This window comes from Mandrillus leucophaeus, unplaced genomic scaffold, assembly GCF_000951045.1.
Source record: "Mandrillus leucophaeus isolate KB7577 unplaced genomic scaffold, Mleu.le_1.0 Scaffold842, whole genome shotgun sequence".
In the NCBI taxonomy this organism is placed as follows: domain Eukaryota; kingdom Metazoa; phylum Chordata; class Mammalia; order Primates; family Cercopithecidae; genus Mandrillus; species Mandrillus leucophaeus.
The window spans coordinates 94,396-106,861 of NW_012109164.1; the positions used below are offsets into that span (position 1 = coordinate 94,396).

Here is a 12,466-nt window from a genome sequence, read left to right on the forward strand (position 1 = left end):
ACGCTTGAGCCTGGGAGGCAGAGGATGCGGTAAGCTGAGATCACACCACTGTGCTCCAGCCTGGGCAACAGAGCAAGACACCATCTCAAAAAAAAAAAAAAAAATTTTGTTTTAAAGTCACTAAAGTCTTAACAGTCCCAATAACCAGATTGATATGCTCACTACTATTAAACGTGATTCAGGCCAGGCGTGGTGGCTCACGCCTGTAATCCCAGCACTTTGGGAGGCTGAGGCAGGTGAATCACCTGGGGTCAGGGGTTTGAGACCAGCATGGCCAACATGGTGAAACCTCGTCTCTACTAAAACTACAAAAATTAGCCAGGCATGGTGGCAGGCGCCTGTAATCCCAGCTACTTGGGAGGCTGAGGCAGGAGAATTGCTTGAACCCCGGAGGCAGAGTTTGCAGAGCTGAGATCACGCCATTGCACTCCAGCCTGGGGCATAAGAACGAGACTTCGTCTCAAAAAACAAACAAACAAAAAACAACAACAACCAAAAAAAGGTGATTCAGGCTGGACACAGTAGCTCACGCCTGTAGTCCCAGCACTTCCCAAGGCTGAGGCGGGCGAATCACCTGAGGTCAGGAGTTCGAGGCCATTCTGGCCAACATGGCAAAACCCCACCTCTACTAATAATACAAAAATTAGCCGGGCACAGTGGCATGTGCCTGTAGTCCCAGCTACTCAGGAGGCTGAGGCAGGAGAATCGCTTGAATCCAGGAGGCGGAGGCTGCAGTGAGCCGAAATCATGCCACTGCACTCCAGCCTGAGACAGAATGAGACTCTGTCTCAAAAAAACAGTGATTCAGTGGTAAGTCTATCATTTTTAACAAATTTTCAAGAAAATTAATAGTCTCAATTTTAACATCACTATCCTCTAAGGTTCTCTAGGCTTTACAGATTAGTGGCTACCTTCTCTTACAAAGAGAAGCTAGGTCCACTATTAGCTGTGTGAACTTGGCCCTGTTATTCAGCATTCTCTTTGACTGAGTTTCTTTGTCTGTAAAATGTGCATAATACTGTATCTGTCTCAAAAGACGTTGTAAGGATTCAATGATATATGTATAAGGTGTTTAGTACATTGTCTGGGACAATGCAACACTCAAAAGTGTGTTAACTGTCATCATTTAAGACCCAGTCAGCAACAGAGAAAACTCTGCAGATCCAAATCCCAATTCAGAGCTTCCTTTACATTGAAAAGGATACAGAAAGTAAAGCCCAACATCCATGAAAATCAGTAAGAATTCAGAAGACAGACTCCAGATCCAAGACAGAGACGTACCCAACTTAGAAGCATGCTTCCTGAGTAAGGGGAGTCACATGGGGTGCTCAGGTATGCTAGTAGAAGTGGTGAGAAATATGACAAGACAGAGATTGGGGACAGAATCTACAGGATAAGAACAGAGACCTCACCCATGTACTGCAGCCAGAAACCAATAGAACTGTAAGGAGATAAAGAATCCACAGGCTACTGAAAGTTTTAGAAAGCTCAGTGTCCAAGGACAATCACAGGGAAAGAAGAGGAATTTGAAATTCCAAGCTAATTTCCTCTTGAGCAGCCAAATCCAGAGTCCCCAAGAACCATTTGTTTACTTACATTTCAGTGCAGCAGCCTCTTAGGCCACTCTTAATTCAGCCCAACGGTAAGTCCAATAATCAATGCTAAAATGCCCAGCAACACAACTACTAGCACAATGATAATTATCAATTTCTGGAGAGAGGAATAAGACAAAAACAAATCATTACTACAAACAACCAAAAAAATAACTACTCATCCAAAACCCAACCCCTGTCACCTCTACATAGAAAATATCTTACCAATCTGAGTAAGAGGCCTACGTCTCTACATACAGACATCCTTCTAGGATACTTTATTTATTTTTAAGACAGAGTTTTTCTCTATCACTCAGGCTAGAGTGCAGGGGCATGATCACAGCTCACCACAGCCTCGACCTCCTGGGCTCAAGTGATCCTCCTGCCTCAGCCTCCTGAGTACCTAGGACTATAGGCATGCACCACCATGTTCAGCTCATTTTTTTTATTTTTGTAGAGACAGGGTCTTCTCATGTTCCCTAGTCTGGTCTCAAATTCCTGGGCTCAAGCAATCCTCTCACGTCGGCCTCCCAAAGTTCTGGAATTATAGGCAGGAATTGCCACACCCAGCCTAGGACACTGTAAATTTCTTAAATTACCTCTAGGCTAGGAATGCCAGCAGAGGGAAATATGGGGCCTCTCTCAGCTCTCAGCTCACACTGCAGTTCTGTGTATGTGGAGAGAGAGAATCAGAACCACTATCATGGGGTCTCTAAGGAGCAGTTGGCCAAGATAAAAAGTGACTGACTGATTTTTTTCGTTTTAAGAGGGAATGTAAAGGCATTTTTGATAGAGTTCTAATCTCCTACTTTTGTCCATTTGTCCCCTAAAGTACACTCCTACCTGTCAGGCCCAGTACACTGCCTGGATATCAGAAAATACCACCCAGCCTAGATTCACCATGTAAAATAACTATCCAGTCCCCTAAATCCCTGCATAAGCAATAGGTAAAGTTGGAAGAAAAACAAAGAACTAAAGAACAACAGTATAAGAGCCCAAGAGAACCCATCAAAGGAGAAAAGTCTAAAAAGCAGAAGCCACCAGAGCCAAATACCCACAGTCGTGAGCACAGAAGCCTAGAAGTCCTTAAGCAGCAGGGGCACCAGAGGGTGGGCAAATACTGTGAGGTGGAAGAAAGAGAATGATTGGGATCTGAACTTGAATCCCAGTGCCTCTACTTACTAGGTGGCCTGAAGCCAGTTACTGAGTCGCTGACCCTCAACTGTCTCATTTATAAAGTAGAAATAACAGGTGCTCCATCAGATATGAGATAATATATACATAGCAGTTAGCATGTGCTAGGTACAAGGTAGAGAAGAAGAGAAGGGAGGTGGAGCTTGGGCGCCTGGAGCGGAAGACAATGAAGAGAAGGTTTCTGAACAGAGGAGTCAAGTGTAACATCTGAAAGGCTCATGAGCTAAGTCCAGGCGAAGATTAGCAGCAGCACCTGGGCTGTGCATCCATCCTACAGAACTGCCTTTCAAGTGTGGGTTCTTGGGGAGATAGCTTGTGAGCCAGATCCATGCAAGGCATACCTGGGAAGGAAGGGCAAGCAGCCGGTCTCTAGGAAAGGCTGAGGGAGGGGTTGATGAGGCCATGACAGGGAGGGAGGCGTGGGCTCAAGGACACAGGTGGCCGTGGCCAGGGAGAGGAGATGCTAGTAAGACAGCTGAGACTAAGGACAGCTGAGACGAAGGTGCTCACCCTCCGGGCTTCACTCTGATACTTGACAGCCTTTTTGGTATCTGCCACGGCCCGCTCCACGAAGCCCACTGACTGGTCCATGTTGTTCTCGATACGGTCAATCATGGATCCCTTTCCCCAGATGCAAGAGGTGGTGGCAGCAGAAACAGAGACAGGGAGAGGGAAGAGAAAGAGCGAGACACAGCAAACAAAATGGACTCTCTTCTCTGAAGGCCACAGGAGAGTCTCACCTTCCGGGCCTGACTCTGGTATTTCACAGCTTTTTTCGTTTCATCTCGTGCCTTCTCCACGTGGTCCACTGTGTGCATGACATTCAACTCTATGTTATCTAACATCTCACCCTGCAAAGAACAGACTCTGGTCACGCCCAGCAAACGTCTCAGGTCAGTCCTAGCCAATGTGGGGAAGGGATTCTCTTCCTTATAATCTTCGGTGGCAAGAGGAGCATCCAGAAACCTTGATGCATGGCCTTCCACAGGACACCCATTCACAGTCCTTGGTGGTGGGGTGGCGGTCACTTGTTCAAGAAGCATTCACTGAATTTTACTACTTCTCTGTGACCAGCACTCCACCGGGCATCTAGAACATACTGTCTAGATGCCTGGTAACTACCTATAAATATACTCTGAGGTATCCCCAGACAACCTTTGTTTTTTTTTTTTTTACACTTAAGCACATGGAGAGGAACCGAAATAAGGATAACTCATTGTTCTTAGGACATCACTAGGATGCTGGCCTCTTCCTGGTCATTCAGACCTGAATCAACATCATTCAGCCTGAATTGAGTACATTCACTAACTGCGGAAGAGTGCCTGGCACACAGTAGGTGCTCAATAACTATCTGGGGTGGGGAACATTTGCTTTCTCTAAGTTATTTCCAGGCCCTTTAACTGACAGACATTAGGTTTACCCAAGCTATTTGGTTATATCTTCCCTTCCAGACAGTGGTCTCTTGATAGCTTCCCAACCATTTCCTAGCAATCACTTCCTGATAGCGAAGTTTGATCATTCCAATTAATCTTAGTCATCTTAGGAATTCTCAACTACCCAACCCAACTCTATCACTTTATGGCAGTCTGTAAACAGAACAAGGTACTTACCACCATTTGAATCTCAAGCCAGTTCCTCGGCAAGGCAGTATGGGGGAAAAGAAGAGGTAGAATGGAGGGACTTGAGAAATGGTCTCAGAGGCCAGCCGGGAATAGGGGGAAAGCACCCAGGCCCTCAGCAGGAAACCAATGTCAAAAACTAGTCAAGCCGTGCTCGGGCTTCAACTAGGTTTTGCAGTCTGCCTACTACGGAAGCAATTTTCTCTCCTATCCAGGTGTCAGAGCAGTACAGCACCATGACCCTCTGGCACACTTAACTGTCCCATAAGAACTAGGAACCATCTGACTATGTGAAACTCGAACCCTATGCAGTCAATCCAGAATTCTATCCCGAGCAAGCGTGCCTGGGACAAAGTGAGCTGTCAAACTAAGCACCAAAAGTGTTTCGAGTCTTCCTGTCAATGCTATTTTACTACTCCTTCATTCATGTTGTTGTCTGCTTTGTGCCTTAGCAAAAGGTGCCAAAAAATAAAAACAGGAAAAAAAAAAGGAAAAAAAAATAAAAATTTCTGTGAAACCTAAGTTTTCCCTGTGAACTAGAGAAAAGATCACATTTTCAATGTCATCAGTGAACTAGTCCATATCAGGAGGCTGTTTTAAAACATCACCATTAGGAGCCCCCATTTCTGATTTTTAAAAAAGAAGAGAAAGAAAAAAAGACAAATCCTGGAAGGTCAGACTGCAGTGAGCTGTGATCACGCCACTGCACTCCAGCTTGTGCAACAGAGCAATACCCCATCTTAAAAAAAAAAAAAAAATCAAAACTCTGGGGGAACTAGGTTAAGTGACAGAACACAAAACCCTGTATCAACTAGCAAGGACTGCAAGGCCAAGGGGATGGGCAAGAACGACAAGGCTAAGATCACCCAAAGTGTCAACATTCAATTTGAATGCACACTTTCCCATGGGATTCTGTTTCTCCTTCATGCAAATTCCCAATGGTTCTCCCACCCTACCTCACTGGCTTCCAGTATTCCCTTCCTCCCTGTTCTCAGGCAAAAGGGAAAAGCCTGAGTTTTCCTCTCCCCGCTCCCCACGCTGGGACTCAGTGCCACTTACCTGATTCTCCACCAGCATAGCAATGTCCATAAACATGTCATGAAGCTCCTTGATGCTGCTCTCCAGCCTCACAATGTCCTTGTGCCGTCCCTCAATCTCACTGAGGGCTTGCTTGGAAATCTGTGAGTCAATGATCTGTAACAGGCCACACACAGACAGACTGTCAGCTACCCCTGCGAGAAAGCCTGCCACAGCCCTCACGCACACTCCTGGGGAGCTCCTTGCCTCCCTGAACTCCCTGCACCTGTGGCTCCCCCTCCACCTGCTGGACTGCATGAGCTCCACAGTGGCCTCCCTGCTCACGAGAGGGATGTGCTATCCAAGCACACAGGGCACTCACCCCAGAAGTGAAGATGGCCGGGTTGCCGCTCTCCAACATCTCCTCCAGCTCCTCATCTGTTGTCTTTTTGCCAGCTTTGTAACAAAAGAATTAGAGCGTCAAATATAAGATCATAGTGAAACACCATTTGATAAGGTCCCTGAAAATCAGGAACGTGACTTCCCTATAAAGACCATGGCCTTTACAACACTCCCCCTATTGCCTTCTGACTCATCTTATTTCTCCCCTAACCCAAGCCATCCTTAACATTATCAGCAGTTACCTTCCTAAAGCACATATCTCATTACAGTGCTTCCCAGCTCAGAACATTTCCTTGCACCATTCACTACACTATGGCGTCCAAGACCCTCATAACATGCTAGTTCATGGGCAAGCCCTCCCTCAATCCATCCTAACCTTACGCTACTCCAGACACACCCTTTTTCCAGACCCTGGACAACCTGCCACTGCTAAACACACTTGCTCTGTCTTGATTACGTTCATACCATTCCTCTCACCCAAAGCACCTTTCACTCCACAGGGCCCTGCCTTCCACATTACTAAATTCCTAAAAGGTATGGTTTTATTTATTTCTCTAATCCTCCCAGCAACTTACACCAGACTTTTTATTGCATAAATGTGCTTTGCTATCAAACAGACAGCAAAGTGATACAATGAGTCCACAGGAGAGCAATTGTTTGGCAAGCATTTCCCCTCTATATAGGAGACAATGCTGGACCGCATACAATAAAATTACTTGGGCCTGATAAACAGTGTCACCTTTCAGCCTCCAGCACGGCATTCAGGATGTGCCAGTGCTGTAGGAGCTGCCCTAGACTCAGGCACAAAATGTGCTTGCTGCTTGCTCTACCAGGACCTCGAAACTTGGGATGGACAACCAGGTGGCAGGAAAGGCGGAAGGCACACGTCAAACCTCAAGTACATACTAATTTCGAGCTGCCGCTGGATTCGCCCTTTGCTTCGTTCTCGAAAGTCCACCTGAGCTTCATTGTATTTGGTCATCACCTCCACAAACTTCCGAGAAAGGACAGAGTGCTGTGGGACGATGTAAAATGCAGTCAGCCCCCAGTGGTTCTGTAACTGTTATAGAACCCCTCCCCACCCCCACACAGCCATCTACAGTAGCACTGGACTTGGAAGTTTACTGAAACTGGTTTACTGCTGACCTCACGTGGTAACTGTGAGGCCAGAGGTCAGGTCTAAATCTCTGAGCCCTACATCCACATGGACTAGTAGCATTTTTCTGGCACAACACCTGGCCTGCATTCTAAAACTGTCAGATTCCCTTCCCACATGTCATACTTACCAAAGATCCTTGAGTTCTTACCCTAAACTCATCTCCCCAACTTTTCTTGCTTATAAGTAGATGTATTATCTCAACAGTCCTGGATGCCTAAGCTAAAATCTTCCTAATAATTTTTATTCCTTGCTCACCTCTCAGCATCAAGCCCTACTTACTGGTTTCTCCTTTGGAAAATCGCCAATATGGATACTTTTTCCAAACCCGCTACCACCATGCAAATTTAGACCAAAACCCTTGCAAAAACCTAACTAGGGACCTTCCAGTCTCCAGCTTCTTTCCCACTTGTAAACAGCTTTCAAATGGCTACCATAATAATCCTCCTAATACACTGCTGCCTGAAGCAAATGCCTGTAAGTTATAACATCAGATCCAAATTCCCTAGCATGGTCCTCAAAGACCTCTAGAATGTGACACTACGTTATTATGTGTCCGCTATCCCACAGCAAACTTTTTTCTCCAGAAAGCCTACTGTCTTCACGTCTGCCCCTTACGTCTATCCCTCACTGCTACCAACCACTGCTGCCAACGCACACACACGTACACGCCCCACTCCTGCCCCTGTGCCTCTCAGAGAGGGCAAACTGCTTCCTGAGCCTGTTCACGTTGGCACTCCGGCCCAGCCTCCTCTGGCTACCCTCAATTCTTCCTGAGATCTTTTGATGCTGACAGCACCATGCATGTGTCTTCTTATCCCGTCCTCCTGCTGGGTCTTAGGTAATAGCTTTCCATGCCACTTCAATGGCATGCCAGTTCTTTAAGGACAAGGATCATATCTTTGATGACCCCTAAAGTGCCTGGCTCCAAACTGGACAACCAATGACTAACAATTGTTTAGAAGACATTAATTTCCTCTCCTGCAAAACAAGGAGGCGCACTAAATCCTAAGCTGTGCTCTAGGAAGCCTGAAGAAGCTCTTCAGGGGCCTCCTTAGAGAAGGAGAGTACAAGACAGGGGCCAAAAGGGCTGACTCTGGCCCTGACCCCTATTTCTACCTGGAGAGTTCTTTATCAGCTCTTCAAATTGAGTTTCAGATAAGGATTGTATTTAAAAAAAAAATCCCTCCACAGTTAAGGAAAACTACTAAGAAATTGGACTAGATAATCGTGAGACCAGGAAAAGTCTTACCTGGGATTTCCGAATCCGAAGGTCTGCCGATGACCTGACCTCATCTTCTTCAATATGCTTCTCCATGCCTAAAGAGAAGAGGAAGGTTATACTTGCAACCTATCTCCTCCTCCAAGAAACATGCTGTTCAGTGAAACTTCCTCACTCATTCCCACACACCCAGCCCATAGAGATGTAACAACAGGTAGGTGGCACCTCAAAAGGTCAGCTCCCAGGTGAGCCACAGGACATGCATTCCACAGCCTTTACAATGACCAGGTTTTGGCATAACAGTTAACAGCATGGGTTTTGGTCACCATGAGACTTAGGCTTGAATCCTTGCCCTGGCACTTACTGGGTGTGACTTTGAAAAAGCCACTTAACCTCTCTTAAATGTACCTGTTCTCTCATCTGTAAAACAGAATAACTAACAGTCCCTCCCTCACAATACTAATATGAAGATTAAATGAGAAGACATATAAAGTACCTAGCACAATGGCAGGTGCACTATCACTGTTATTACTGGAATCTGCTACTAATGACCCCTCCAGTTAACATAGTTATTGCAATATACTTGGGGGGAAGAAATGGCAAATTGGGCTGAGCAATAATGCTTTCTCTTCTGATCAATAGCATGCATGCACCAAATACACTGGGCAAGAATGCAGGCTCTAGCAACAGAACTAAGTAAACCTTCTAGACTCTGGAAGAATTGAATCTATGACAGTAGCTTCAATGAATTATACTCTCCCAAATGGGGGGAGTGAGGGTATAGGAAGGTGGTATGCCTAGCCCACCAAGAAATATCTGTAGACAGAACGGTATCTCTTGCATCTATATGTCTCTAACACGACTATTCAAATGTATGTAGGTGGCTGGGCATTGTGGCCCACACTTGGAATCCCAGCAATTTGGGAGGCCGAGGCAGCTGGATCACTTGAGGCCAGAAGTCCGAGACCAGCCTGGCCAACATGGTGAAACGTCGTCTCTACTAAAAGTACAAAAATTAGCTGGGTGTGGTGGTGCATGCCTGTAATCCCAGCCACTTGGGAGGCTGAGGGATGAGAATCACTTGAACCCAACAGGCAGAGATTGCAGTGAGCCGAAACTGAGCCACTGCCTTCTGGCCTGGGCAACAGAGCAAGACTCTGTCTTTAAAAAAAAAAAAAAAAAAAAAAAAAAGTATGTAGTTGCCAGGGAAATAAGACTAATAAGAGAAAAGCTGTTGGGCCAGGTGTGTCCCAGTTACTCAGGAGGCTGAGGCAAGAGAATCACTTGAACCCAGGAGGAGGAGGTTGCAATGAGCCAAGATAGTGCCACTGCACTCCAGCCTGGGCAACAGAGTAAGACTCCATCAAAAAAAAAAAGAGAGAGAAGTTGAAAGACTTAAGTTAAAGGACCAAGTCACACAACTACTCCGCAGCTGAAAGCACATTTTAATTCTCATCTCCTAGCTTGCATTCTGGACTCTTTCCAGTACAGTCAGGATTTAAGAAAAGGTAAATTTCTGGGGCTACAATGGATCATTGCAGGGACAGAGCCTGAACCACAAACAAAGATGGACCAAGTGGTGTCAGTTCCACCGAGAAGAGTTTCAGTTCGGAAAGCTGGACCCTAGGGGAGCTGAGATAGATGGTGGTGGGGACTGGCTTGTCTCCTTCGTTCCCTTCTTACTCTTCAGTTTGTTCCGGACGTTGTTGGCCCTTTTCTTAATCTCAGTCGTGAGCTGCTCTAGGTCATCCTTGGTTTCTGGGTAAACAAAGGCAGGAAGAATCTGTTAGAAAGGAGAGGACTGATTCCTTTGTGAGCTACAGCAATCATCATCAGAGCAGGGTGGCTTTCTCAGGCATCCGCTGCCCAGAATGGTATTTATCCCAGCGCACTCCCCAGCATCTATCATTAGAATCACAGAGTGCTTATTTTTTTAAAGGCATTTTCCAGGCACCCCATCCCAGTCTACAGAATAAAAACACCCAGGGTTGGAACCGCAAAATCAGCCCTTTCAACCCTCCCAAGTAATCCTGCAGCACATAAAATTATGAGAATTTTTAGAGGAAAGAGCCTACCATGGGGGTTTCGGTTGAGAAGGTTCTAGGGAGCTTATGGGGAAAAGAGATTTCAACCAAGGCTAATCAACTTAAAATGAGGCAAATATTTATGACATACCTATTACACACATCCTAGGTTGTATGGAGCAAACTAAGTATTAGCTATAACCATTCATTCAAAAGCCATCTTTCAGCCCCCTACTACAACTTTGGAACAGAGCTAGAAACTACAGAATCAGAAAGAAGATCTAGGTTTTTCCTGCAAGGTGTTTAAAGTTTAGTGGGAGACAAGAGAGAAATAAATCAGCAGCTGTAATATGCAGCATGGAGTAAGGTATGAGTTCTGGTCAAGGTGTGCACAGCCTGGAGGGATCTGGAAAAGCTTCTAAAGACGGAGATGAGCAGGAATGAGTCTCAAGGACTGTGAATTGGCCAGGTAGAGAAAGAGACTAAGAGCAGGAATCCCACGAGAAGAAACAGTAAGTAAAGGGTATGAGTGAACAGGAAATATCTGGGGAACCACCAGAATTGGTCTGGCTGAAGCGTGGGGAGCAGGAGGAGGATGGCAGGAGGCAGGCTGGCTGGGAAGGCAGGAATGTGATCAAGACAATGTCCATACGCTCTGCTAAAGTGTTCCCACTTCAGTCTTTAGGTAATAGGGCCCATGGGAAAAATGAAAGAGTGGAATGACAGTGTCAGGCTTGCTCCCTGTTCTTAAGGAACCGAAAATAGAGCCCTAAACCACCCGTGTCCAAACCGTGGAACGCACGGATTTCTTTGCTTCTCTGTGGTGGCAGATATCAGGAAAATTATGTGCAAACCTTTCTTTTAGCTCATCAGCTATCATTAGTGTTAGTGTATTTTATGTATGGCCCCAAGACAATTCTTCTTCCAATGTGGCCCAGGGAAGAAAAAAGGTTGGACACCCGTGCAAACAATTAGGGGAGAAAAAAAGTTTGCCTAGGTGGTGGTAACAAACAGGAGTTTAGGGATAAAAGGAATTTCTGTGAACTTGAACCATTTTAGAACACCTCACGGAAAAAAAAAAAATGGACTTGATCTGGTAGGATTCGGAAAGAGGCCTAGGAAAAGCATTTCAGGCTGGGGAAACAGTACAAGCAGAGGTTCAGAGGAGGGACCAGGCCCAGGGTATGTAAGCAGCAGTGGGAATCGTCGCTAGTCAGGAAGAGGGACTAGCTGGGAAACAGGAAAGTCTGGCTAAATGGTTGGAGTGGGACCATGACGAGAAAACCTTGACTGTGGCCAGGCAGTAGGAGCACAGGTAAGGTAAAGGAGAGGGAAATGAGATAATATGTACACTAGTGCCCTGTAACTTGTACACTTCCCTGCTGCTCACGAAGGGCAAGAAAACAAGGCTGGCTCAGCCCCGAGGAAAGGCTGATTGTTGGGTGACTCAGTTCTAAGTAAACACTCACTTGGCTCTGGAATCGGTGCAGAGAGAATGATACTGTAGAGTTTCTTAGCCTCCTCCACATGTTCTGAGATCTTGTCAATGTTAAGCCGAGTTTCCTCAATCTATAATCAGAAAGACAATAACTTCCATCATCAAAGAGGAAGTACAGGTCCATGGCTGAGATAAACGCTTGGCAGAGCTGCTGGTGAAAGCTGCCCATCTTCTGGGTTTGTGGAAGAAGATAATGACTTAAAGTCTTCAGCTGCCCAGTGAGTACCCTTTCCATGGTTAAAGTCATCTCAACAGAACAGTTGTTAAAAATCCATACTTGTTGCTCCCTGAGAGTAATACATTTACCCACTTTGGATGGAAGGATTCAGGCCAAAGTCAAGAAAAGCTGGGAAAAACCATGAGGAATGATCAGAGGGGGAGAATCAGCAGACCTTAGCAGGCAGAGCCTTAAAGCCCGAAAAGTGAGAACAGAAAAGAGTGAGGATGAAGGAGAGGGGGAAAAGGAAGGAAGGAAGGAAAGAAGTGAAACGAAAAGAACAAACCTAGACAGTGAAAAACACAGAATGAGAGGAAGAGAAAGACAGAAACAGGCCGGGCGCGGTGGCTCAAGCCTGTAATCCCAGCACTTTGGGAGGCCGAGGCGGCGGATCACGAGGTCAGGAGATCGAGACCATCCCAGCTCACATGATGAAACCCCATCTCTACTAAAAATACAAAAAATTAGCTGGGCGTGGTGGCGGGCGCCTGTAGTCCCAGCTACTCAGGAGGCTGAGGCAGGAGA

At 46.0% G+C, this 12,466-nt stretch overlaps 1 protein-coding gene across 2 annotated transcripts in view; it reads right to left on the minus strand.

Moving 5' to 3' along the window:
• The window catches only part of STX3 (syntaxin 3), a 47,359-nt gene that overhangs the window by 2,996 nt on the left and 31,897 nt on the right, over positions 1-12,466 (minus strand). The window contains exons 3-10 of one of the 2 annotated variants that reach the window (XM_011968400.1): positions 11,696-11,795; positions 9,886-9,960; positions 8,233-8,300; positions 6,731-6,839; positions 5,805-5,878; positions 5,465-5,599; positions 3,527-3,637; positions 1,597-1,710 (exon numbers count right to left, since the gene is read on the minus strand). In XM_011968400.1, coding sequence (XP_011823790.1) covers positions 1,627-1,710; positions 3,527-3,637; positions 5,465-5,599; positions 5,805-5,878; positions 6,731-6,839; positions 8,233-8,300; positions 9,886-9,960; positions 11,696-11,795 — 756 coding nt within the window. In that variant the 3' untranslated portion in view covers positions 1,597-1,626. The remainder of the gene's footprint in view (positions 1-1,596; positions 1,711-3,526; positions 3,638-5,464; positions 5,600-5,804; positions 5,879-6,730; positions 6,840-8,232; positions 8,301-9,885; positions 9,961-11,695; positions 11,796-12,466) is intronic. The other variant, XM_011968401.1, reaches the window with a different exon arrangement.